This window comes from Pseudopipra pipra, chromosome 3, assembly GCF_036250125.1.
Source record: "Pseudopipra pipra isolate bDixPip1 chromosome 3, bDixPip1.hap1, whole genome shotgun sequence".
Lineage (NCBI taxonomy): Eukaryota > Metazoa > Chordata > Aves > Passeriformes > Pipridae > Pseudopipra > Pseudopipra pipra.
The window spans coordinates 23195928-23223037 of record NC_087551.1 but is presented as its reverse complement, the minus strand read 5'-3'; the positions used below and the strand labels follow the sequence as shown (position 1 = coordinate 23223037).

Genomic DNA, 27110 nt, shown 5'->3' with positions numbered 1-27110 from the left:
AGGGATTCCCAGCGCCGGGGGAGGGGGGGCGCGGCGGTCGGGGGGAGGAGGTGCCCGAGGGGGGGGCGGGGAGGGGGCAACATGGCGGCTACGTATTAACTTCCCCCCCTCGGCAGCCAGCGCTGCCGCCGCTCTCCCCCGCTCCCAGCCCTGGCATGCTGGGCACGATGGAGAAGGGAGCGGAGCTCTTGGGGGGTAAGAGCCGGGCAGCCCCCAACGGCGCCAAGAGCAGCAGCCCCTCCAACGGGCACTACTCGGAGCCGGAGAGCGGCGGCGGCGACAGTGGCGACGAGCACGGTGCGAGCCTGGGGCCGCCCCGCCAGCGGCGGGAGGGGGGGTGGCGGAGGCGGCGGGAGGGGCGGCGAGCCGAGCCGAGCCGCCTCCCCCTTCCCCTTCCCGGAGCCGGGGCTCCGCCGCTCCGTCCGTGCTGCGGCCGAGCCGCGGCCGCGCGTGTGCGGGGCGGGGGGGCGGGAGCGCGCGGCGCGGCCCCGCGGCTGCCCCCGCGGTACTTAGCGATGGGGAGGGAGTGTCTCCCGGGAGCCGCCGCCGTCCCCATTGTTCCGCTGGAATAAACTCCCCCTTCCGCCTCCTCCTGCCCCCTCCTCGGCGGTCGTCGGGGCTTAATCCGCGGCGGCGGCGGCGGCGGACGGGGGGGTGGCGGGGAGGGGAGGTGGCTTATTCCGCACGGCCGCGGCGGGGGCTCCGCCAGCCCGCCCGCCCGCCGCACGGCGGGAGCTGGGACGGCGCCCGGGGATACTCCAGCCCGTAATTTCTCTCCCCCCTTTGCCTTGCAGATGTAGGAATGAGGGTCGGAGCGGAATACCAGGCGCGCATTCCTGACTTCGAGCCCGGTAAATGGCCTTTCGGCTGTAACCTGACATCTCCCGAGGCGGGAGGGGTGGGCTCGGTGCCGGGGCGGGCTCGGCTCGGCGCTCCCCGGCGGCGGCGGCCGCGGGGTTGTATTTAGGTTGCTTTTGAGCCTTTGTGTCGGCGATCCGGTGCCGGCGGCGGGAGGCTTGGCCGGGGCAGCATCTGCGCTCCGTGCGCCCGGGGGCGGGGGGGCATCGCGGAGTGGGATTCTCACTTCATTATCGGCCTCATTATGTGCATCCGGCGGGAGGCGGTGAAGCAGAAAAAGGTTGGATTTTTTTTTTTTTCCCCCCTCCTTAAACCGTCACGCACATAATACATTAACCAGGTGATTTTAAAATATTTGACGAGGGGTGATGGATGTTCTCGGGCAAGGGTGGGAAGTGATGCGCCCTGCCGGAAGCGGAGCAGACCTTGGCTGCGTGCTGGAGGCGCTGGGTGGAAGATGCGCTTGGTGGGAAACTCCTGCTCCTGGTTTTGTGTGCTGTAGTAGCCTCGCTAACCCCGCCGTGGCAGGCTGAGCTGCTCTCCTCAGCCTTCCTTGTCCCCCCAGCCCCGCCCCGAGGAATACTGGGTACGCTCGCATAGCCTGGTACTCGGCTTTAGCAAGTCAATCGCTAGAATGCTGTCTCGCCTTACTACACTGAGCAGGGAGACCGGAGGAGCGTTTATCAGTTTTGCTGTAGTGGTCAGATGAAGCCTATCTACTTGCCTGTTCTCCAAACGGGCTCTATTGGTGTCAAATGATTTCTCACCGGAAGAGGATTGCTCACATAGTGCCTCCTAAAGCTGGAGAGAGCCCCTCTTGATGGGCGCAAGCCCCACAGGCCAAAGAAAAGGCCGGGAGAAAGAAAGGGGGAGGGTGGGATTAAATGGATGCATGATCTTGGCATAAGGGAATGCCTTTCCCCTAGGAAGGAGCACGTAGTCTAGGTCTCTTTGTTAATAAGGCTAACTGCTTACACCCTTTATTTTTACATTGCCTACATAAAAATAAACACAGATAAAAATGATTGTTTCTAACCTGCAGCCAGGGCTTGTTTCTCCTACAGGCCACTTAAATTAGAAAAACATATAGTGTTTGTTTTTCTTTTGATTAAAGGAACTCCTCAGCCCTTGTAGGGCAACTGAGGTTTTGTGGTTTCAATTTTGTAAACTGTATATGCAATAGTATCATTAACTGGCATCATTGTAACTGCAGAACTAATTTTATGCTCTCTTATAACCAGATCTTTTAGAGCTCCTAAATGTTTCTGGGGGGATGGAATTCAACTAATGCCCCTTTCCCCAATAACTGGGACTAATATATACTCACTTTATCAATTTCCTTAATGATGGAGATGTTTATTTAAGAAGTCCTGAGTTAAAGGCATAATGTATAGTATTGTCTTTCTTAATGTGTCTACTTTGATTATGAAGGCAAGAAGGTAGTGACTTTTTTTGGAACACCTAAGTCTTACAAAATATGAAATAAATAAAAAAGTCAAAGTGTAAAAGTAGAGCACATACTTACCAAGTTAACGGATTGGTTATCTGAGGAGATCTCAGCAAGATCTCATGCTTTCATCTGATTTTTTTTTTTTTTTGATTGAGTTTATTCTTCTGATGAGTCTTGAGGTATCATTTCTTAGAGAAGCAATGCAAGGCAAATCCATGCTCTTAGAGCTACATTTAGGTTACTTTTTTGTAGCAAGTGAGGTAACGTGCTCCATTGTACTTGTAGGTTGCATATACTGACACAGACACTATCTCTGATTAACTATGTTTCTTCTTGAAATGGCTTAATACCCTTTTTTGAGGGGTTTACCTGATACTTTAGAGTGTGTGTTTATTTATGATACTCCGAGGGCTGGTTTTTTAAGCCCCTTAAAACAAATAGGTGGGACAAGGTAATCAGTGGTGGATGAAACTAGATATAACTCTAAGACACAGTCAGCCCTCTGATAAACACAGATGACTGAAATGAGTAGAATAAATATCAATCCTTTGGTCTCACTTTGCCTTTGTTGAAAAATACCCATAAGCAATGCTTTGCAACCATGCATTGCAACCATGCATTGAGGAACAAAATATTCATGATCAAGTTATGATGGTAGTAAATATTTTTTTTAAACTGAGTTTATATAAAAAATACTTTTTTAAAGAAAAAGCAGATCAACTATTTCTCAGTATTTCTTGGAAGAAGTGGATTATGGTTGGAAGCAGCAATTAGGAGAAGTTAGTTTAAACATACTCTCTTACCACTTCCCACACCATACCCTTTTTACAAGCAAGCCTTCAGACAGAACTTAAGGGAAATAGCATTTTTAATTGTCATTAGATGTTACTGCAATTTTGTCACTTCAAAAACAATTTTAATAAGGAAATTTAGGGGGTTTATTTTATCTAATTTATTGAGTTAATACACCATCTCCTGCCCTCTGGATTTATCTTCTGGTTTTCCTATAGTACTTTGTATTCTTAGTGAAAATGTTTCTGCTTGTACTTTCTGACCCACCTATATATATGTAGCAGGATGTATCCTTATGTTGTGGGCTGCTTGCATTCTCTTGGAAAGCATGGTGGAGAATGTACCATGCTGCTGTGTCATCCACATGTAAGATAACTGCTAGAGAAGTTTATTCTACTCGGATTTGGACTTTCCAGAGGTTTTAGTATGAATTTTACTTACTTAATGCTGAAATATTTGTTTCCCATTTACCCTCTTCTCAGGGATGAGGTTGGGGCTGTCAAGAAGAATATTTTATACCTTTTAATGTCACTTATGGAACCCATTTCTCTGTATGTCCTTGTAACTTTTCTCCCTTTAGTCTTCTAATATGAAAACAAGCTTTCTTAAATTGAAATTATATGGTGTGGTGAAGTATATAATGTTTTCCATTTATTTCATGCCATCTGTCCTCATATTCCCTGTTTTGTTTTGTTGGGTTTTTTTTATTTATTTGTTCATTTACTTATTTCCAATCCTTAGTTTTAGAAATTTGGGGTTTCCTCCAGTTACTTTCCATGGTTTTGTTCCTAGCTTAGTTCAAAGCTTAGTCTTAAATAGAGGATGGTACATCATATGCTGGAAACCAGTATACTTTTAAATTTCCATGCTGCCCCATGGTGCCCTTATTATGTCTTGTATGCTTCTGGATTATCATTTTATTCTCAGTCCTTGGATTCATGCACAGAGCTGCGCCATCCGTGTGTACCCAACTTCTAATGTGAAGCTGAAGTTTACAGAGCGTCAGTTTGCTGCTGTAATTTCCCTGTTCTGGAAGTGGTGGAGAGTGCCTGTTGGTCATCTTCAGCCAGCTCCATTTCCTAACTGGTATTGGCAGAGAGGTGCAGCAGCTCTCTTAGGAGCTTCTCTTAGGAGAGGCCTCTTCCTAAGGGACTTGAAGGAGGCATTTGGGCAGAGGGAGTCTTGTTATGCTTCAGATGCAGCTCTTGACCTTTGTCTTCCTTACTGGCTTACAACTCTACTCTTCTAACACGCTCTGGTTAACATGTTCCCTGATATTTCCAACCACTGTCCCTAATAAGAATGGATCTTGCAGATAAAGATCATGTTGCTTTTGAGGTACAACACAGCTTTTTTAGTGGGAGGGGGGAGCATTGCTTAGGGCACAAAGGGCAAGAAGCTGTTCTCATAAAGGTAAGTTATGGTCCTGCATATAGAGAGGGAGAGATCCCTGTACTGTAGCTAGGGACATCCTGTGTTGGGGGCAGGATGCCTTCCTTCAAGCTACCTTTATGCATCCCATTATTCCTTCGTCATCCTTGCTGTCCTTTTGGCAGTGTGAAGAAGCCACCTGAATGGAAACAGTTGTCTGTTTGCTGCTGGGGTAACAGCACTGCTTTGAAAAGGGGTGTTCTGGGGGAAGCTGCTTGTTCATCACATGAGGGTGGCACCTCAGTAGGGAAGTGTCACTGCATACATGATCTCCTGCAGGCACAATGGCTCTTAAACTTTTTTTTCACTTTAGTACTTGAGTATTCAATACCTGATAATATCCACAGTATCCATTTTTCTGAAAGTATCTTAAGTTTAGACATTTCTTGCTCTCAACGAGAAATTCTAATAAGTTCTCTACTGGTCCTGCTTTCTCCTCATCTCTGTTAGAGTGGAGTGCGAGGTAGTGGCCATTTACTTGTGATAAAGAGTATATAAGAGAAATGTTGTGCCTGTAACACGTTTGGGTTACTCTTCCTGAAGTATTACATTCCTGATGACTAAAAATGGCACGCTTTTTTGTTCTGAATTGGAATGTTATACTAAAGAGTCTGTTCTTATATACCAAAACCTTTTGGAGTTTAGTAGTGCTGATGCCTTGAAACTAGTGCTTTATGAATGTAGGTACACTTTTGACCTGTTACAGAGTTTATGCTGCATTTAGGTTATGTGTTTTGCACATCTCATTTTTGGAGGACACATGAGTTCTTTTAGTTTTTCTAAGTAACTGCTTTTGAGTTCACAGTCGTGATGCATCTAAAGATTGCAAAGATGATAGATGCAAAACGCTGCCAAACTAAAGAGGGAAGAGCAACAGAACGTAGTACATAAAGGGCAAGCACTATGGTGTTCTCTTTTCCAAAGCATTGATTTTAGCTTTTTGTTTGCTTCAACAAGATGTAGAGCCTAAATATCAAGCATGTAAGCTTAAAATAGAGTGAAAAGTTATTTGTTTCACTGAAAAAAAACTTTCTCCAAAAAGGACGCACAGAAAGTTACAGTGAGGGTGAGTACTCAAGGAATTCATACTAACCTAAGTATAAACACTCCAATTGTTGAGCAATTTCTTAGCAAGATAAACTTTTGTAAACAAATAGATTGTGAGGGGTTTTATGTAGTAGCCTCCATTTGCGAAATAATAATGGAAAGTAGCTATTAGTACTTTTCCAGTATTGGGGAATTTCCTTTACTTTTACAGTGTGTTTTCAAAAATCGAATAATCTATGATTTAGTGCTTCAGTATTTGCATCAGTGTTGCTCTGTCCTCACAGGTTAGGAAACTTGTACTGCTTCACTTGCTGCATTGAGGTGGAGGTGAACCACAAACAAACTAAACCCAAAAATTACTTTTACACCTGCTTTCTAAAGCTATGCAGTTCGATTGGCTATGAATGTCGAAATTGTATGGTTAGTAGAATCAAAACTAGAGAGAGATGAACAAAATTATTTCTGGCGTAGTTCTAATATAGTTTCTAATATAGTTCCTTGTTGAAAGAGGGATCAGGCATGGTGACTGTATTCTACTTCCTACCTATTTTTTGATTTATTTTAAGAAAGCCTAACTTAACACAGTAGGTCCTAATACTCCTATGAGAGTTATAAACATGAAAGTACTAATAGACAGTCAAAACTGATGGAAGACAACTACCTCTAAATTTTGTATCCTTGCCAACTTTAGAGAGGGTAGATTCAGATTAGATATATATAAGGAAGAAATTCTTCACCATGAGGTGGTGATGCACTGGAACAGGTTGCCCAGAGAAGTTATGGGTGCCCCATCTGTGCCCCAGGTTGGACAAGGTAAGGTCTTCTTGCCCGTGATGAAGGGATTGAAGCTAGATAAGATTCTTTCCAACTTTAGCAATGCACTTGAGTGGTTTAATTGTGGTAACAAGGATCTTTTCCAATGTTTATTTATGCTTGAACCTCATAAGAATAATGTTCAAATTCAGCCGTTCAATGTCTTAAGATAATGTGGAATTCATGATTGGGGTTTTTTCCTCCCCTTAGTAGCTGGGCTGGACTTCCTGATATGGTTGAATTTTGCTTACTGTCACGTAGTTGTTCCCTAGATCATAATTGGAAATACTGAGACTTACTTGTTTTCTTACAGGTGCCACAAAATATACTGATAAAGATAATGGAGGGATGCTTGTATGGTCTCCATATCATAATATTCCAGATGCCAAGTGTAAGTCCTTAGCTGCTTTGGGTTTTGAGTGCTTAAGTATAACTAAATTGTTTCTGGTGTGCCCGTTTGCTCTTTTTTTATGCACAGTGAAATTGCAAATTAGTAAATTAAACACAAAGCTTCTCTCTTTTTTTTTTTTTTATTTAGAAAACTCCAAGGAAAGGAAAGATCACCTTCTCTTATTTTAGTTAAGTCTTTGTTTCAAATCACACTGCCTATGTTGTATTATTATCATCAGTGTCTGTGAAACCTTTAGTTATTAATAAAAAAAATAAAATATCTGAACAGAAGTACTTGCTGATCTAAATTTCTAGGAGAAGGAGTTGCAGTGGATATATTCAGAAAAGATGTGTTGAGGCCCAGTTAAAGGGGAAATTATTGTTGCTGCCATATAAGGAAAAATTGAACATTTTCTCCCTTCAAAAGTGACCTGAAATACAGGAGTCATCTGACTAAATGTGATCACTTATCTGGTTAATCTAGTTTAAACCTGTCTCCTATGCTAGAACTTCCCAAATGTAATGTAGAGGAGTAAACTTGGAGCATGGAGCCATGAGAACCTGGTCCTCAGGACAGTTTCTACCTAATACCAGTAGTTAGAGATTTGTATCCCTCTACATTTGAGAGAACATACCTTCAACTACTGCAGAACAGTTAGAAATAAAATACTCTAAAACTATGATTATTAAATACTTTGTTTATTTGAGGTACAATTAACTCTTTGCTGCAACACTTCGTGGCAAGGACATCTCTTGTCCCTTTGAATAAGGAGAATATAATTATTTTGTTTTCTCCATCATGCTTTCTTTCAACTATGTAGTTGCCACTTAATTGTGAACTGTAGAAGATAAATGGGAAGAGTTTGTTTCTTTGAAAAAAAGTAGAACTTAATTGCAAAATGATGGAAAGTGTTCAACTCAAAGCAGGCTCTACTGTGGCTAAATATGATTTAAAAAATGTTATTGGTGAATTTGAAGACCTAAATATTAAATTTTTATACTTTCTATTGGAAAAGGAATTAATGTCATAGTTAAAATCAATGTTGGTCATTGAAAACTATGTTGATATTGAGAATACGCATAATCATTGATAGAGGACCTCTTTAATTTTTAACATGCTTGGGAATATGAACAGTAGAAGTATTTCAATTTAAAACTAACCCAGGAATGGGTCCCAGAAAGGCATAGCCTTTCAATAACCAGTCAGTCTCTGCTTTAAATAAATAAATTGAGCCACTGTGGTTTTGTTGTAAAAATGTGAAAGAAAGCAGAATTAGCTTGTGTAAAAGTTCATAAAATGTTGGATTAAATTCAGTGTGTTTATTTATTATTAATTAAGCTATGATTATAGTTAATGTTTTGGGGAATCTGGGCCTATGCAGTGTGTTAAAGCATGGGGAGACTGTTTTCCCATGTTCTATTCTGTGTCTCATAGCAGAGCTAAAAGTACTAAAGAATAATTCTGACATTGCTTTGTTACAGTGGATGAATATATAGCAATAGCAAAGGAAAAACATGGATACAACGTGGAACAGGTAAGTGCTATGGAATGAGGATACTCATTTAAAGGATTTTTTTAAATATAAAACTGTAACACAACGCTTTTTGGTTTTTTTCCCATTGGTTACCATTAATTAACGCTGTTTCTCTTCAGGCACGGCAGCAAACACTGCAGTTAAATGGATCTGCATACAGTTGTGGTCTGGATTCTCTGCAAAAGATTGAGCTCTTTGTTTTCATGACATGCTCAGCTTGTAATGTGCACTTTTGAAAGGTTTGGTATGTTTCTTGATACACTGGGCATGTCATGCAATTGTGTGTGTATATTTAGCTAAAGAATTTCTTAGGGAAGCAGCTTACAAATTTAATGTTTAACATTAGAATACAAATATGGTATAATTTTGAACCATTAATTGGGATAGGGATGGTACTGAAAAGGTTTCTTGCATATTTAAAAAAAAGACAAACCAATTTTGAGTCATTTTTTCAAAGGCAGGAAAACGGACTCAAACTCTATGTTTGAAAGTAATAAATAAATTCACTTTTCATTTAACAACCTTCAGTCACCATTCCTTAAAAAGTAAGGATAAAACTTTGCTGATCTGCACTTAGTTTTATTGCAGTTTTCTTCATCAGTTAACCAATTTATGTAAAAGTGAGGTTACCTATCGTGAAAAAATATGTGATGTGCAAGTGAAACCAAGTTGTATGATCAAGTTTTGGAGGATGGAAGCTCATAATAGCAAAGACTTGCTCATCAACTGCTGTCTGAAAAAGAGGCTGCCAGTGTTACAATGTTCAGAATACTTGCGGTCTCGTGATGTTCGTTTATGGCTTGACTTTTGTTAGGCAAGAGAGAAAACTGATGGATCCCGAGTCTAAAAGAGATGAATATTTTCAAAATAACTTTTGGTACAAAATATTCGTGGACTGTTCACAATGGAATAGAAATTATCTTTGCAAGAGGTGCTTGTCACTTGCCATTTTAACAAGAAAAGAGGTTTGCTATGTCCAGGTTACTGGAAGATGTGAAATCAGGGGGTTAGAAAGACGAATGGTGATCATGTCTGCGCTGGATGATTGGAACTGAGTGGATTACATTTCCCAATTCCCATGCCAGACTTGGCATCAAATCTGTCAATGGTTCTCTGGCAGAAAGCCTAATGAACATAAAATTCTTTTAGAATATCAAGAAATGAAATTATGTAAGAAAGTATATTTAAATTTCCATTCCTTATTAGGTGCACATGACATGGAAGTGGCCGTGCTGTTATTTGTGGATTGGAGAGTTGTAGAAAGACCACTCTCACTTTGAACTTTCAGACTTGCATTTTGGATGATCCTCTGGCTGCTGAAAAGTATTTTTATTTTCTTTTTTGAGTGGGCTGGTAGTAAAGGCCTGTAAGGAACTGTGTAGGTGATATATGCTTATCAAGTAAGAAAACAGGTCAGATTTGAGCCTCTCGGCCTAGTTTATGCTACTCTAGAATTACTGCTGCCATGCCAACCTTAAATTGTCTGACTTTCATACCATTAATAAAGTACAGATGTGCCCACTGTCTCTAAAGAGAATTTTGTAACCTACAGTAAATAGCCAGCAAAATTGTAAATATATTTTGAGAAGGGGTTCTGATAGTCAAATTTTATTCTAAATAAATAAATCATCTGGTTTTATTTAGCTTGTCTCAACATTTTAGAAAGTTGACTTAATCCAAAGAGGGACTATTTCTTTTCAAAGGCTCTCGGCATGTTGTTCTGGCATAAACACAATATTGAGAAGTCCCTTGCCGATCTCCCTAACTTCACTCCTTTCCCTGATGAATGGACAGTTGAAGATAAAGTCCTATTTGAACAAGCATTTAGCTTCCATGGAAAGAGCTTTCACAGGATCCAGCAAATGGTAAAGTAATATTTTAATCAGAAGCACTAAATAGCTCAGATGTGATAGAACAAACTCTCCTCTTGGGCTGAAACTTCATGTTGATTTCTGTGTAAAAGCTTTAGAAAGAACCTTGAATAAGTGATTTAATGTAATTTCATCATGTCTCTTGGATGTACAACTTTTTCACCCTAATGAAAAATCCTTTCCCCCCTTTTTAAAAATGTACATGAAATACATCCCTCCTTTCCATCTTATCAATGCACTTAAAATATTTCGTTAAAGGTAGCTGTAAACGGAGCAGAATTATAATTTTGGGTGGAATTTTAATTTTTAAAAGTGTTAATATGTTAATGAATTCTTCTAGCTTCCAGACAAGACCATTGCAAGCCTTGTAAAATATTACTATTCTTGGAAAAAAACTCGGTCTAGGACAAGTTTGATGGATCGGCAGGCTCGAAAACTAGCTAATAGAAATAATCAAGGTGACAGGTAAGTTATAGGTTCTTAAGTAGCTAACCAGAGACTAAAGTCTTCCAAAGTAGAGATAGGGAGTAATTTCTAGCCATTATGTTTCAGTATGAACCATGTTTTTTAGGTCTGAGCATCTGTTGTGATGTCTCTGATTTTTACCAAGGGGCTTGGTGCCTGTGCTTTAAGAACTATCACTCCAATCTGTGTGAGTGGTAATAACAGATTGGAGTGGTTTAATGGATAAGTGTAAAAACAAGGATTTAAAAAACCCTGAAGTCTGGGAATGTGGTTTAGAAATAATACTTTGTTTGAGAAGTCTAACCTTATATTACTGTATGGGGAGGAGAGTGGTTTTTTCTGGGTTTTTTTTGTTTGTTTGTTTGTTTGGATTTTTTTTGAACTAAGATGGAATTAAAACTGAAAGATCAACCCTTGTAAACAGATGTAGTGATTAGAATGCCCAAGTATTGTTTTATAACAACTTTATATAAATTCTCCTTTTAGGAGACTTAGAAGTGCTATTAGGCAGAGAGAATTGGAGCTCAAAATAGTTTTGTTGTCATGCCTAGAAGGGAATAACATTTCCCCCAGTTACTATGAAATTCATGTTATATTGTGCTTAGTATACTTGAGTATTAACTTGCTCTTCTTAAAAGGTGATTTAATGTGTTGAATATATAAGTAACATAATCTATGTTTTATATTGGAAAGTATAATTTTATGTCTATGGAAAACTGCATAACTGGAGCAAAAGGGTCTTTTTAATATGTTACTGAAAATAACTCCTGAAATCTAAAATTCATGTGCTTGTTTAATAACCTTATTTTTGAAAAATTACAGGCTAAAATCAGTTTGCTTCTACTACAGCATTTTGGGGGGGGTTTGGTAATAACTAGAAATTTTTAGTGGTTTTGCATGAATTTATTTGGAAATTATATTGTCAGAATGACTGGATTGAACTCAACTAAGTTGACTTTTCAACATTTTCTCTTTGAGTTCAGCAGATTTCATTTCCCTCCCCCCCCCCATCTAGCTCCCTGCTAGATTTTGAGCACTTTGATGAAAAAGTAGTCCCACACTTTCCACACTTTCCCATCATATATTGTGCTCTTTTGCTCCCCACAGACTTCAACAGGGGTTTATTCACCTGGTGCAGTGGTTTGAAAATTGATCAATTAAAACTAATGAGGCAAATGAAAGGTTATTTCTAGGCTTGGTATAGCTGACCATGTAAGTGTTCACACTGGCACAGGTGTCGAATTAAAGAAAACTGACACCAAAATTTTTGGCAGCGGTACCAGCACTGCTTAAAGTAACTTTGAAACTGTAGTTTAGTATTGCTTGTTTATCATAATAATTCCTGAAATTTAATGAAGAAAATATGCTTGTAACAGCTGTCTTCTGAAAACTACAAATAATTTTGACATGTATACTTAGAGCAGATAATTCTGTCTTACCCTGGTACAGATATATATATATGGGTTTAAAAAGTAGATAAAATGACCATTTTTTTAATAATCTGTCCTTAGTGATGATGACGTAGAAGAAGCTCATCCCATGGATGGAAATGATAGTGATTATGATCCCAAAAAAGAAGCCAAAAAGGAGGTAACAGATTGCTTAATGGTGAATGTTGGTTTGATTTCTGTGAATGTGTTGTTGTAAAGAATGGGTTGTAGTACAGAGGTTTAACTTGCAGCCTGCTGAAATTTCAGGGTCTTTAAGTGATCGAGATCTTGTCAACTTCTTATTGAAACAAAGTTTTATCACATATTTTTGTTTTGGGGATGTAAATGCGTCTCTTGCTACCTCCACTGTGTCCTGAGAGATCTTCAAGTTTTATAAAAAGTGTGTGCTCTGGCAACCTGGTAAAACAGTATTTCCCCTGCATCAGTCTTGTTAATATGTTTACAATTTTACTGGTGGTGAATTATTTGAATGAAAATGTTTTCTTTTCATTGTAAAATTAAATTACGTTTCTCTAAGAACAACTCTTGTTGTTTGTTCAAAACCACAGTGAGGCAATGCATTTCAGCTAATATGTGGCTTTACTGAGACGCTTTCTACTAATAAATGTAGAGAAAAACATTTTTGTCATCTTAATGAGCACTTACCGTTAGCTTTACAGATAAATGCCTTGTTTAGGGTATGTTCAGGTTTGGGGGATTTTTTTGGGTTCTTTTTGAAAGGTATTTATTAGGGTATTTATGAACAAGACTAGAAGAACACATTAAAGTGTGTAAACATTTGATCCTTTCCTTGATCAACTTAAAACACTTGTGATTTTCCTACATGTGACAGTTCATGCTTCCTGAGAGTGAGAGGAGAAGTAGTGCAAAACTTTAACACTCCCAGAAAGTGGTATCTAGGATTATTAATAAAACATTGCAGTTCTAACAAAAATGATCTTGAGTAAGAGACTGATAGGTTTAGATTCTGTTCTGAGCTTTGCAGTGACCTTCAATGTCTCGCTTTATCTAGCTGCCTTAGGGAGGAAAAAAAAAAAAAGACAATTAGAATTACCCCTTTCTGTAAAAGAGTTAGAGATTATTTTTTTAATATATGGGGGTGTGTTTTTTTAGAACTTGAAACGTCACAAGGTCTAACAGTGAACCTTTTTACATTTCATTCTGCTATTGTAACAATGTTCTTGCAATCTAATGATTGGAGTTGCTGCCCAAGCCATGTCTAAATAAGGACTATTTTGCTCAATTTACTTCATTACTGTTTGAATCACTACATGCAGTCCAGAACGATACTGTGTTGATAGACTTCTAGGAACAGGACAAATAGGTTTGTAGTTTCTGATGAGCTATTTGCATTTACATAAGATAACTTTGTGATCTGGTATTTCTGGTAAGATTTGCGTACTTTCACTTCCTGAGCAAAATATAAACTGAGTAGGCTGTCTGAACATACAAGAGCAATGGAAACTTTGTTACCAGAGAAAACTAAAATAAACTAAACTCTCTAGCTTGGCAAGTCAAAAGCTTGAGAGAATATTTTCACTTAAAATCCAGGTTGAACAGACAGGGAACTGCAATTTCATACTGACAGAGCAATGCAGAACCAGAAAAACAAATGGTATAAACGAGGCAGAAGTAAACTTAATCTTGGGACTTTTAGATGTCAAAGATGTAAGGCTCTATATCAATTTTCCAAGAAAGTGCACATATCTTAGGTGCTTTTAAGATGGCCTCTGTGAAGTCTGTGGACTGGATTAAGATGTTACATTAGCTGGGAAGAGAACATGGCAGAAGGTCAAGTGTAGTAGAACAAAATACTGTTTGCTGATCTGTACTAACACTGCAGAACATAGTAATGGCTGCTGCACTTTGTTTTCTGTTTGCTGTGATCAGATGATCACCTCCTCTTAACCTGCACGGGTGCCAGCAGGGAGGAGCAGTAGGGAGCTGTTTGAAGTAGCTAAAAATCCCATCTCTGTTCTGGTACTAAGCATTGCTTTGAATTGGGAAATCCTTGCAGAGAAAGTAATTTTTGTAATTTTTGTCTCTGTTCTTGGTCTATAGGAAACCTAATCAGTTGCTCTAACCGAGTCACATACATGCAGACTAGCTCTTGTGTATCAATGCTCACTGAAGATAAGGCTGAAATGTTTAGGTGTCCAAACATGTCCAAACAGTAGTTACAGAGACTTTATCTCTTCTTTGCTATCCCTTTCGTCTTCAAAAAGGCAAACAACAAAGGCTTAAGTTTTCTAAATTATGGGGATTTTTATAGTAACTGCAAAGTACGTCCATCCTCTCTCTTCCAAATCTCAAATCATCTCACCCTCTTCCCAAAGCAAACAGCATAATCTCTTTCTGTAGAGTGCTTACAGCAGGTTGAGGTGTTAGTTTACAGTCTTGCCTGTCCTGGTTGACTTTGTCATTCTTCCCACTTAATCCTTACCTGAACTCTTCCTATCTGATCAGAAATAAATGTGTAATGTCACTGATTACTTGTTTTAAACACAAGATAGATAGATATTGTTTACCTTCTCTGCACATAAGAGATTCTAAATTTATACCCTCTTTCAGAGTATACAGACTGGGATTTCTGTAACATTTATTGTATTTGCAGCCATGTTTAAAAAAAAAGTTTTGAAAACTGACCTTGCTTTAAGACTAATGCAGACTTACCCAGCAGATGACTGATATACTCCATCAACTCATCTGCAAAGCTTATTTGGATACTACATGCAGAGGAGGATGTTAGCTTAGGTTTTCTTTGTCATAAATTTGACATTACAATGCTACGTGGTACTTTATGAAGTTGTATACAAGATACTGTTATTCTTTAATGATTTATTTCTTGTAAATTAAAGGGCAATAATGAGCAGCCTGTTCAGACCAGCAAAATAGGTCTGGGTAGAAGAGAGTATCAGAGCTTGCAGCATCGCCACCATTCTCAGCGTTCCAAATGCCGTCCACCAAAAGGCATGTACCTGACCCAGGAAGATGTGATAGCTGTTTCCTGTAGTCCCAATGCAGCCAACACAATTCTTAGACAGCTGGATATGGAACTAATCTCGTTAAAGCGACAGGTACCATGGGTTATTGGTCTTGGTTTTTTTTTTCATCTCAGATTGTTCTGATTGTAATGGTTTTGAAGATTATCTGTGAAGATTCTGAAGCTTCTTTAATGTGAGTCTTCCTCATTTTATTCCACAGTTATCACCAGAAATGCTGGACACTAGCTATTCTTTGGTTTTATTTTTACGTTCATCTGCTCTTTTGGATAAAATGAAGCAAGATGACTTCTTGTTTTAATTAAACAAAAAGGGTGGGTGGAAGTGTGGCAGAAAAACAGTGCTACAGATTTGGGGACAGGAAAAAATCTAAAGTCATATTTGATTAGATTTTTTTTTTTTTATCTTTGTTAAAAGTATTTGTGTGACAAGTGAGAATAAGGCTAATGACACAGAGGAAGTTACATTTGTTATGCTTTAGATTGTAGCTGTTTTTCTGGATGTCCTTCCCCACATACCATGAAAATATGGGAGGTGTGTAGAAATCATGGGCCTAGTTACTTCTCTGTTTGAATTGATAAGTTTTCTACTTCTTATTAAATTTAGAAAAGCTTTGTAGTCTTCACCTTTAAGAGGACAATTGCCTGCGTCCTTTGCATGAAGAAGTTAAAATTTGGCATTTAAAGTTGAAACGTGGAATCTATTCAGGTTCTAAGGGTACAGCAGTATGTGCATGCTTGTTTTCTAGGAGCGATGAGGCTACAAAGTTAAGGCTTAGCTCCTGGAATTTTTGCCTCCCTATAGAGCTGCCATGTTGCAAAATCCTGGAGTGAATAAAGGGTTTCATGGGGGTTTTGCTCCCTTATATTCTTTTACAGGAGAAATATGCTTCTTTCTGTCACAACAGGACTCTGGGGCTAAATAGCATAGGTGGGTTTCACTCTTTAGCCTAAGTGTAGGTGAGTTACAGCCTTGAGGTTGTGTTTCTCTTTTTTTTCTTGCAGTGATCTCAGAGATGCAGCCTTTGGAATCTCCCACTGAGTTGTCTACTTTTGTGTCCATACTTAAGAACACTTGTAATAGCTGTGCACCATAGTATGCAAAACTATTTTCTTACCTATGTTACCTTGTGTGCATCACTGTCAGATTTAAGTGGTTCATAGATATGTATATACGTATTTTGGAAGCTCTGTCCTTTTTATAGACTAAGAAATATTTAAAATAATTCCAAGAGTCACCTTTAAAGAAAATCAGAGTGGTCTAAGGTCAATAAACAAAGTCTGTCAGAAGGAGTTAACTGGAAACATCCTATGAATATTATTTTTTTTTTGAGAAGGAAGAAATTAATAAGTTAATGTGTGCAGTACATCTCACCTTTCTAAGAATTAAGTTGTGTCTAGAGTATTCTGCATTCTTCAGGAGCATATACATCACTATCAAAACTTGCTTGTTGTGTCCAACTTTTAATATTCTTGCAGGCAAACTGTTCTTTTGAAAGACTGGCTTAAATATTTTTTTCTCCATAGTAAACTGTGCTGTGGCTTTTTTTGTTTTTTTTTTTTAAACAGTTAAAAGTAGTGAAGCCTTAAACCATAATATTTCTCTTTCTAACTTAGGAGGTACACTTGTGGCAATCCTAGTGAAGATATATGTGTAAAGTGACCAACTTTCTTTGTGGAGCTGATTAACTTTGTTGTTTTTGACCAAGGTTCAAAATGCTAAGCAAGTAAACAGTGCACTTAAACAGAAAATGGAAGGCGGGATTGAAGAATTCAAACCTCCTGAGGTAAATCAGAATAAATATTAAAACTTGTGGCTTTGCACTTACATTAATGGGAAGCTGCAGAAATGTGTTTTGCTGCAGTGCAGTGTTTGCATTTCAGCAGCAGCTCAAACAGGATCCATAGAATTACATGTAGGGGTGAGTCTGGCTCCTTTACAGGAAATCAGTTGTAGGCTTTTTTATGGCAACTGGCTGAATAACGAAGCAGAAAAAACTGAAATGTCATATCTGTTCATAATAAGAGGGAGCTGAAATTGAGTCCTGATACATGGGGGGTTTTTTCGGATTAAAAATAGGTAGTGTAGATTGCCAGCAATAAATTCTATGTTCTGTGGGAAAACATGACTATATATACATTTGGGCATCTGAAGTGAATGATTTATTACTACTGAAGTTCTCTCTTGGCTGGTTTTAAAGGCTTGGATATGAAACATAAATGCAAAACATTCTAGTCACCAAGTCCTAATAGTTTAGATAAATGTAACTATAAATTCAAATTCTGTCTGCATAAAGATCATTAGCTTGTGCATAAGTTATGGTATAGCTGATACTAAGAACTGTAATAAAACAGAGGAAAAAGTACTGGTGTGGTTTTAAGCTCAAATTCATAAATACTACTACCTCTTCATGAAAACAATCTTAAACTACAAATTTATGGTTTATAAGCAAGAGACTTTTACCTACTTTGCAAAATGTAGTGCAAGTAAAATATATTGCTCAGATATTTTGCAGCTGTTGAAACAATTTAATGATCTTTGTGCCATTTTTCTAATTTTAATAGTCTAATCAGAAAATCAATGCCCGTTGGACCACAGAAGAGCAGCTTCTTGCAGTACAAGGTATGTTAATAGTAGCAGCAAGTTGAAATCTGATTCAAAGGATTTGCAGAGGTACTCAGGCTTATGTTTGTATTTCCCTCTAATGAAAAGCTAAACTTTATCTGGTCACTGGGAAAGTAGTAAAACTAGGGAGAATATTTAGGGCATTCATGAAAGCAACATGACACTAGTCTTTCTGTTAACTCATATTAAATCCCAAAGAAAAAAAAACTAAGCAGGGTTTAAAAACTGTATTAGTACCAAAAAGTCCCTTCTAAAAAGTCATCTTCTAAATCACCTTACGTGACTTTTTCTCTAAAGTGGAAGACTGAAGTAATTGTTGAAGTAATAAAATTTGAAGCAAACATTTAAGACATTTCTATATTCTTAAAGTAGGAAAAACCAGAAGTAAATCTGCTTTACCGTTGCGCTCTCTGTTTGTGAGGGAATAAAAGAGCAGATATCTTTATACAGCCACAGCAGAGGCCTTCTAAGAGTCTGAAGCTGGATATGGATACTTGACTAAGTCTTATTGGAAAAAAAAAAATTTCTAGTAGGCTATTCATACAGCTAAATTGCATTTATTTCATTTATAGGAAGGAAAACTGACTCCTGTCTTGCTTTAACATGCACTGCCCAATCAAGGAACATGTAAGGGAAATACCTGGAGATTCTGTCTTGAAGACACTATATATTGACTCACTTCTACGAATCATCTTTTATAAAGATGATATATCTGCTTTATTTCTCTGTATTCTCTACCTCTAAATTGAAAAACTGAATTTTAGTATAAAATGTTCAGTGGATCAGGGTATCAGTGAAAAGCTGTCAGGTATGCCATACCTGGAAGTTATTAGTCAGATAACTGAACCTAAAGATAGGTTTATTTTGAGGTGTGAATGGAAATGTGGAAGAGCATGGTGTGTCTGAAGTAATGCCTTTCAACTTAGATGCTTCAGGCTTGGATTCCCAAGTTCATCCTCTCAGTATTGCTAAATAGATCATAATTTTGTTCCCAAATGCAACTGAAGGAGATACCTGTCTGTGATAATCTACTAAGTAGAATGCTTGCTGGGGAAGTAGGGGAAATCCAGGGTCATTGTGCCTGCCTTAGCATGAAAGGTTTGAAGCCATCTTGGCTTTTCATAGTTTAGTTACCAGAGTTCTCACTAAGCGTCAGTTTGGGAAGTTGTAAGAATATGTTCAGCTTTTGTTAAGCTATGGCACTGACAAGATAAATAATAAAACTGGAGGATGGGCAAAAGAGAGCAAGGGTTGGTGGTGACTCCTTGGAGAGTTTTAGTCTTCTGGTTTCTTCCCTAGGGGATGTTTTGTGTTTTATAAAGCTAGTCAGCTGTGGTACTTAAGGGTAGAGTGAGAAATCAGCCTTTGTGGAAGAAATCTGTTTTCATTGAATTTACATGTGTTTCTTATATGTATTGTTTCCTTAATAGTCCCTTTTCTTTGTCACTGTCTAAAATGGAAATGGGACAGAACCTTAATGTCAGAAACAAAGCATTCTTATTATCCTTCCATTACCTACTGCCCTCTAGTAGTCTCTCCCTCCTGGAATGAAGTGTGTTGTAGGTATTAACCTCTGTCCCTCAGGCTAAAGGACCTTGATCTCTTGCTACATAATAATTGCTTGTTTTTAAAAGAAGGTAGCCATGGTTGCTGTACTAAAAGCTACCATAATGTGTGTTAGGCTTGAACTTGGAAGTTAACTTGAGCATGGGGACACTTAGTTTGTACATTTAAAATAGATTTATTTCATCAAATGTATTGATACATTTTGGCATATGGTTTTAATAACTTTACAAAGATCATAAACATTATGCAGGTAGGTGGCACTTCTGTGATTTGTTCACTTCAATTTGGGCATTAAATCCAACCATGGAAATCATAAAAATAATCCGTAGTAATATAATTTTAATACTGTTTTTCCTAAACATGAAAAAACTCATCTGTGGGCTAATCTTAAGACATTGCCAGTAACTGAAGGGGGGGTAATGAAAAAACCATCTTCATGTAGAGCTGTGTGTCATCTTAAAAGCAGCGTGGGTGCCTGCAGTGGGGTTGTGGACTCAGACTTACGATCTCTGAACCGATAAATTGTACTGCAAATATATCAGGTAACAGTTCAGCCTTGTCTGAATAGTTATTGAATGTAATGGGCTAGTTCATCAGATAGTGTTCTTAAATTACAAACTTCATGTATAGAAACGTACGAGCATGATCATATTTTCAAACTAAGATCTTGGCCATATAAAAATGCAATTATAAAAATGTTTTAACTCTTGTTCAAGACAACAAAATTGGAATTGAAAAGCAGTGTGCATGACTATCATGGCATTGCAGTGGAAAACAGTTGGGACAACTGGGATCTAACTCTGTGTAAGATTGCTGGGAGCACTGTAATTCCCATCACAGTGAAACTGCAGCTCTCATGACCCAGAGGTTGCCGTTAACTATTCCTGCCTTGTTGTAGTGCTGTATTGTATTGCTTGGGACCCAGACTAATATTCTGTATGCCTCTCGGTGTTTGCTGTGCTGTACAGCATTAAGCAGTTTAGACAGCATCAAACTTAGATTTATGAGTTTCTCTGAGTTAGACATTCAGGATGAAACACTGTAATGAAGCAAGAGCATTCACGTGTTCCAGTGCACCTTTGCAGCTGGGTGAAGTTTTGAAGAGCTCGAAGGATTCCCATGATCAGGACTACTTTCAAATGAGCCAGGAGAAAAACATTCATACATGTGAAGTGACTATGCGTTTTCGAGCTTCACTTTCAGCAACCTAATAAAATTGTTTTTATTGAATAACGGATTAAACACTGGAGAAATAATTTGGGTGGTGTTTAGCCCTGAATTTGCATAAGGATGCATAAGTAATGTGCACCAGCTTGACAGGGATGATGGGTTGGCATCAACTCTTACAGATATGCCAGCACCTTATACTTAAAATTTTCACAAACATGCAATGAATTTCCTCTATTTCTGATGCAGCTTGAGAGGATTTTACTACATCATTGTGTAGAAGTATTGTGGTAATGCTAGAGCAGTAGTAAATAACACTCTAAAAAGAATCCAAAATGAGTAGTGCTGCATGTAGCTAAACTAAGGAAACTTTATTTTCCTTAGGTTTTTTTCTCAGTGAAGACAAGATACCTTGTTTTCAAGCTGTTTTCTCAGAAATAGGCTTTAAGACCTTATTTTTGACAACTTTAGTTAAGTTAGCCAAGAGGCTCAGTTGTTTTGCAAATTAAGGAAGGAAAGAAGTATAGACAGCATGGTAACAGAAAGGGCTGAAATCACTGAAATTCTGAATTAAGTTTGAAACAGAAATTTGCTTTGTTCACTTGATTAACTGTACGGGATGTTAGATATGTTGCAGTGAACATTTAATGCTCATTATGAATTAGTAAGGGTAGTCATGGTAGGTCAGTCAAAGAATATTAAGACACTGGAGGGACTGTTCCCTGGGTGCACGCAGCTTTTAGGGAGTATAGCTGATACTTTGCACAACTGATAAAGCAGAGCCAAATCTGTCTTTGCTTTGCCTAGATACATGCCCTCCCACGTGATTCTGACATCTTTACAAGGTTCTTGCAGTCAGGATGGTTGTATTCTTTTATATGCCCCAGAAAATATCTTAAATAATGTAGCTGGGCTCTTGACGGTTGAAACATCAGCTTCAGTACAGAAATCATTACTATCCTGGAGCTGAACTTCTCTTTTAAATTGCAGTGAGTGTGCATTAGCACATCAGAAATGCCTAATAATGAGGACAGTAGAAAAGAGCAGAACAAGCTGAAGGTCACACTCTTCACAATTAAGTTGAAAACGAACATAGCTTTCATATTTGAAACAACTCTCACTTTCTGAATCCTTTGCTTCACTTTCTGAAGTGAGGCATGAAATCAAGCATAAATTTCTCTTCCTGTAATGAGACAGAGTGCCTGTTCTCTAAGCACTGTAATATGTTCTGAATGAGTTTAGTTATCAGGAGCTTCACAGGAAAAGTCAAATTGTAATTCACTCATGTGTAGCTGAGAGCAAAAAAATGAGTCTTCTATTTACTCACTCTGGAATAAAACTCTTTCATTTCTTTTAGTCTCCAAACTTTTGGACATTTGTAATTAAAAATTACTTTGTGCAGCTAAAAGCTATGTTCTAGGATGTGAGAGAGTTTGAGGATTTTTTTTTCTCTTAAGCAGGAGAGAGGAGGAACTAGACCCATAGTCTAAATATAACAAAACCAATGCACTTTGTATTATAATTCCAATTTTGGGTTTAAAATTATGGAATGTTTTGCTCAAGGGGTTTTGTGTTATATGCAAATATAGGTTTAGAACTTTTTTTAAAGTACTTGTTGGGATTTTCTTGTGAAGTGCTTGTAAACAAAAGTGACTACTGCTGTCAATACAAAAATGAATTAAAAGAATGACACAAAGATCTCCTGTCATGCTGCTGCTCACTGGGGGATTTGATCCTGGAAGCTTGTCTGGGCCATCTTATAAACATACACCAGCAGCTTATATATATTTACATTCTCCAAGGTGGTTGTCCCAAACCCCTAGATTTTTCTACCCAGTTCAAACAGTGAATGAAAGCTTCAAAAAGACTTTATCAGGTGAATTCTTGCCAATTGCTCTGCATAGTCTCACAAGAGAGCATGTCAGAAGTGCAAGAATGAGCAGTGTATTGTGACATAACTGTGCCTCTCTTTCTGCCCCGTGCTTCGTCCAGTAGCTTCTGCCCTGTGCCACTCCTTCTGCTCTGGTTGCGGGAAAAGAAATATCCGTGTGCAGCTCACATGTGGGGAACCTGTAGAAGATATCAATGTTTATCACTTGACACTTCTAGTGTTATACCCTGTTTACAGCTATACACACATGCTTGGTCCCCCTTCCTCTCATTTTGAGCTTGTCTTGGGCTTCTGCCCTTACTGCAAGCACACTGAAGGACTTACTTTATTTGTCTGATGCCAGAGCTCTGTGGTTTTAGGCTGAGAGGCTTGGTGAGTAAGCCAGGATCTCTTAAGAAAATGAGAATGACCTTTTAAATGAATGACCTTTTAACCAAGTTCTTGATTTGTATGTTGATAGCTATGCAATTAAAAATTACTATGTTTTAATGGAAATTAAGGCCCTTCTTCTAATTGAGAATTCCTCCTAATTAGTGAGTCCTTGGTTTGCAGGTCCCATAGGTTCTCTCTATAAATACATCACACGTAGCTGTGTCTGACTGATTCTTCACAGCTATGTTATTTACTTTGCCTTCCAGGTGTCCGAAAATATGGTAAAGATTTTCAAGCTATTGCAGATGTAATTGGCAACAAGACTGTTGGCCAAGTGAAGAACTTCTTTGTAAACTACAGGCGTCGGTTTAACTTAGAGGAGGTATTGCAGGAATGGGAAGCGGAACAAGGAACCCTGGCTTCTAATGGTGATGCTTCTGCTTTAGGGGAGGACACAAAAAATACTTCTAATGTGCCATCAGGAAAGAGCACTGATGAAGAAGATGAGGTGTGTTTTGTGTACCAGAAATAAGTAAGCATGGGTTGAGGAACAGCATTTTATTTAGTGATAAAATGTAAGGTTAACTGGTGTGGAGTGGCAAACCGCATTCTAAAGAATGATGATGAGCTTGCTTAGAACTTCAACCAATGTCGTTAACCAGCTGGGAGCAGGACTGCACCTTTGATAGTGACAATCACATTATTGTTTTATTGTTAAAATACAGTTCTTGTTCTAGAAGAAGACTTGCTTCATAAATATTTTTAGTTCTGCTGTCTATAATGTTTTGGTTGATGATTTCTTTTCAGTAACTTCTCAGTTCTTTGGTTTTATTTTTTTAAATGCTGTTTCCTGTGTAGTGGACAGTGGCAGCCCAACTACGTCAGGTTCTGGCTGGGATGGCTGTTCATGCAGTCTTGTCTTTGTCCTTTGTGCAGGCACAAAGCACTCCGGCCACTCAGTGTTTAGGCCCTTCACCTCCAGCACAGGCATCTGCTCCAGCACCTGCCGCTCCCATGGCAACTTTAAATCAGCCGCCCCCGTTACTTCGTCCAGCACTTCCTGCTGCTCCTGCTCTCCATCGTCAGCCTCCACCACTTCAACAGCAGGCACGATTTATTCAGCCACGGCCGACTCTAAATCAGCCTCCCCCACCGCTCATCCGCCCAGCTAATTCCATGCCTCCTCGTCTAAACCCAAGGCCAGTGTTAACCACGGTTAGTGGCCAGCAGCCACCCTCGCTTATTGGAATTCAGACAGAATCTCAGTCTACTCTGCACTGAAGACATAAAGCAGAATTATGCTAACTCCCACATCTGAAAAATTGTATCAGTGTACTTTTTTTTTTCCAAATAATGAAGGGGAGAAAAGAGCAAGCCTTCACAGGTATCAGACCAGTTTCCCAGAGGAGCAAGCTAATAACTAGAAACGGAACAACGTGAATGACCACCTGTATAAAAATATTTTTATGCCGAAGACTTGTACAGCAGAACAATGCCTACAATGCAGCCCTCCTCTATACGAATAACTGTTGAAGGAAGCTAACTTCTTAAATGAATAAATGTTCAACACACCAAGATTTTGTTTAACTGATTTTTACTCTATTTATTTTATTACAGTTCTTTATAGTCAAGCATCTAACTACAGGAAAGTAGTCTGGCAAATCTAGGAATAGATAATATTGTAGGAGACTCTAATACAGTGTTGGGTTTTTTTGTGTGTGTGAATTTTTTGCCCCCCCCCTTTTTTTTTTTTACCTTTTAGTGAATGAAAATAACAGTTTTAGGTTCGGAATTTTTGGCCCTGTTTAGGTAACGGTAGAAGCATTTCACACACTTGTAAAATGTAGATGTTTCTTCTCTTCATGTTTTTCCCAGAACACTTTTTCTTATTTAAAAAGGTAGTGGCTCATTAAATACTCCTCTTTCAGAGTATTCTGAAGACTCAATGAGCTGTTGTACCAAACTTATTAAATCTCATGCGTGTTCTACTCATAGAATTTAACTGAAAACAGGAGTCCAGTTTCCTGCTGCAATTGCTCTTGTGGGCTGGGCAGGGTAGAGAGGCAGCAGCTTCCACCACCCAGGGGGTTGACAGGAGAGGAATCATCTAGCAAGAACCATTAATTTAATTTGTTATTCCACTAATTCTTCTAATGTAAGTACAGTAAAATTTCATTCCTCTGAGAATGACAGTCTGCAGTTCGTGTGTGTTAAATCATTAATGTCTTGCCTAAGAATTAATGAGGGAAGTATAGACACTGGTGGTGCTGGTAGAAAATCATGATAGTAGTTACCTCCTGCCAACCCAGTCTTACTGTTAAGTGATTATCTCTGATTCCTGATATATTTCTCAGCAAAAAAAGCTGAGTTGAGAGTATGGAGGAGGGGTGGGGTGTTTGTTTTATTTTATTGACTCAGTAAAACCTGCATTTTGGTGTTAATTAGTGCTTCCAAATTTTAGGAGTTTGAAAGAAACTCATTTCACTGCATTCTTGTCTGAAGTCTTGATTGATGCCCAGCAGTGTTTGGGGGGTGGGGGGGGGGGGGGGTTAATTTTTTTTTTTTTTTTAAGTAGATACCTCTACTCTCCAAGTAAACCAGGCTCCAAACTTGAGTAGCACTGTTTGAAACTTTTTGATCTGAATTAAGCTATTGAAAAATAAGGCATTCTTGACTATGTAATAACATCTATGTTGACTGTCATACTATTTAGAAAATTATTTTTGCTTATAGCTGAAATGGTGTTTGAAAATTCTTTTAAATCCATTTTGTTATTAACTAGATTTGCTCTTGACTAAAATGAGACTTTACTTGAAAATGGATTGTGCTCTCCCTATGCTTTTTCACAGACAAATTGAATGGACTAATGATGAGTTTAGCAGCTGGGTAAGGTCTTTTTTATGTGCAAAGAGAAGTTCTTATACTATCAGATCCTATTTAATTGGAAAATCTAGTATTAAGATTTGATAGTTGTAGCCTGAATTGCAGTTAGTGTTGACCTTTATGTTTTAGTTCTTCATTTAAAAATATTTTCAGATCAAACTTGAGAGATTTTTCTTTCTGAACAGCTTTCACTGGTGTGCTGAGGTGTTGTACAAATAAAAATCTTACAAATTTTCTTTTGTATCACAGTAGATGCTTAGCCACTACATGTGCATCAGATGACCTTCTGTCTAAGAAAAGCAGCATTATAAAACAAGCATCAAGGAATTCATGGCCATGGAAATTTGTGTTCTGGGAGTCATAAGTCTTAAGTGTCCCCTACACACAAATCTGGCTCCTCTCTGGTCTTTAAAACCAATACAAAACTAAGCTAGCACATTTTGACATCCTAAGTATCTCAGTTTAATTGTTAACAGTGATAAGATTCATCTTCAGGATTTTTTTTCTTTTCTATTTTGTTTTTATCATTGAGTCTCCCAGGTGTGTGTATTGTACCTTTGCTAATTTTTGTCTTGTCTCTTGTCGATAGACTTCAGTATGCAGAATGTTGGGTGTTACAGTACAGTTGGCCACCACCAACTGCTATAAAACTGTTCAGTACATTGTAATTCCGTTTAATCTTGTTTAAATATTCTATAACTGGGCAAAGGTGCTGTATTTGAAGGGGGGAGGGAGGGTCAGAGATAGGTAGGGTAGTATTTCTTAATTTGCATACACTGTAGCACACAGTAGGGAACTCCTAGCATTTGTAGTACTAAATAAGTATGTACATAGCAAAATGTCTTTATTGTGTGCTTTGCAGAATATGTGCATACAGTTTGCACGTCCTGTTTTGGGGGGTAGGGTTTGTTTTAAGCAGTGTTTGCCTGGAGAGTGATATGCTTGCTGCTTAATCAAAGGATTAAAGTTTCAAAGAAATCTGTGTCTTCTATTTTTATGTACCTTGTAATGGTCTAATATGTTAGGGCCCTTATACTGTGATTCTCTTCTAAATTCATTTATATTTTTTTAAGAATTAGAAATAAAATTATACAATGGTGTTGATTTCAGTGGGAAATTTCTTTTGCCATATCTAGTCTCCTGTTTTGTAATGTAGTAATGAACTCTGACTTCAAGGTTGGCTTAATTTTGTCACTTTAAAAAATGTAAAATGTTTGCACACTAAAGTTTGGCAGAGAACGTGTATTCTACATTGTTCAAAGCTAATGTAACTACAGCTTTTTGTACAGTTTATTTTAGTTAATAAAGCAAAACGGTACTAAAAAAAAATGACATTTTACAAATGCAAGGCATAATCTGAACGACATGTATTCTAGGAACAACACTTGCAAAATATGGATGTACAAGAGCTATCAGATTTAATTGTTGCACTTTAAATCAGAATGGGTACGAAGTTGAGCAGATATTTCTGCATTTAATAAAACAATCACTAAACATTGCA

General features: G+C 38.4%; 1 protein-coding gene across 5 annotated transcripts; it reads left to right on the top strand.

Moving 5' to 3' along the window:
• The first annotated feature begins 44 nt into the window (after nt 1–44).
• Nucleotides 45–27110, top strand: RCOR3 (REST corepressor 3). 5 transcript variants are annotated; one of them, XM_064648290.1, is made up of 12 exons: nt 45–297; nt 795–851; nt 6705–6782; nt 8264–8316; nt 10020–10181; nt 10528–10652; nt 12164–12242; nt 14962–15180; nt 16814–16891; nt 17670–17727; nt 22993–23234; nt 23663–27110. In XM_064648290.1, the coding sequence occupies exons 1-12, from the start codon at nt 156–158 to the stop codon at nt 24005–24007; spliced, it is 1638 nt and encodes a 545-aa protein (XP_064504360.1). In that variant the 5' UTR covers nt 45–155; the 3' UTR covers nt 24008–27110. The 5 variants fall into 5 exon arrangements, with proteins under 5 accessions (XP_064504360.1, XP_064504364.1, XP_064504363.1 ...); XM_064648294.1 differs by lacking the exon at nt 22993–23234; XM_064648293.1 differs by lacking the exons at nt 45–297; nt 795–851; nt 6705–6782; nt 8264–8316 and adding an exon at nt 8452–8555.

What these genes read in the sequence shown, in the direction of transcription:
- RCOR3 (XM_064648290.1), top strand. Translation starts at nt 156, where the DNA reads ATGCTGGGCACGATGGAGAAGGGAGCGGAGCTCTTGGGGGGTAAGAGC. An exon ending in ATGGATACAACGTGGAACAG is followed by an intron (nt 8,317 to 10,019) that starts GTAAGTGCTATG and finishes TTCTTTTCAAAG; the next exon opens with GCTCTCGGCATGTTGTTCTG. An exon ending in TTCACAGGATCCAGCAAATG is followed by an intron (nt 10,182 to 10,527) that starts GTAAAGTAATAT and finishes GAATTCTTCTAG; the next exon opens with CTTCCAGACAAGACCATTGC.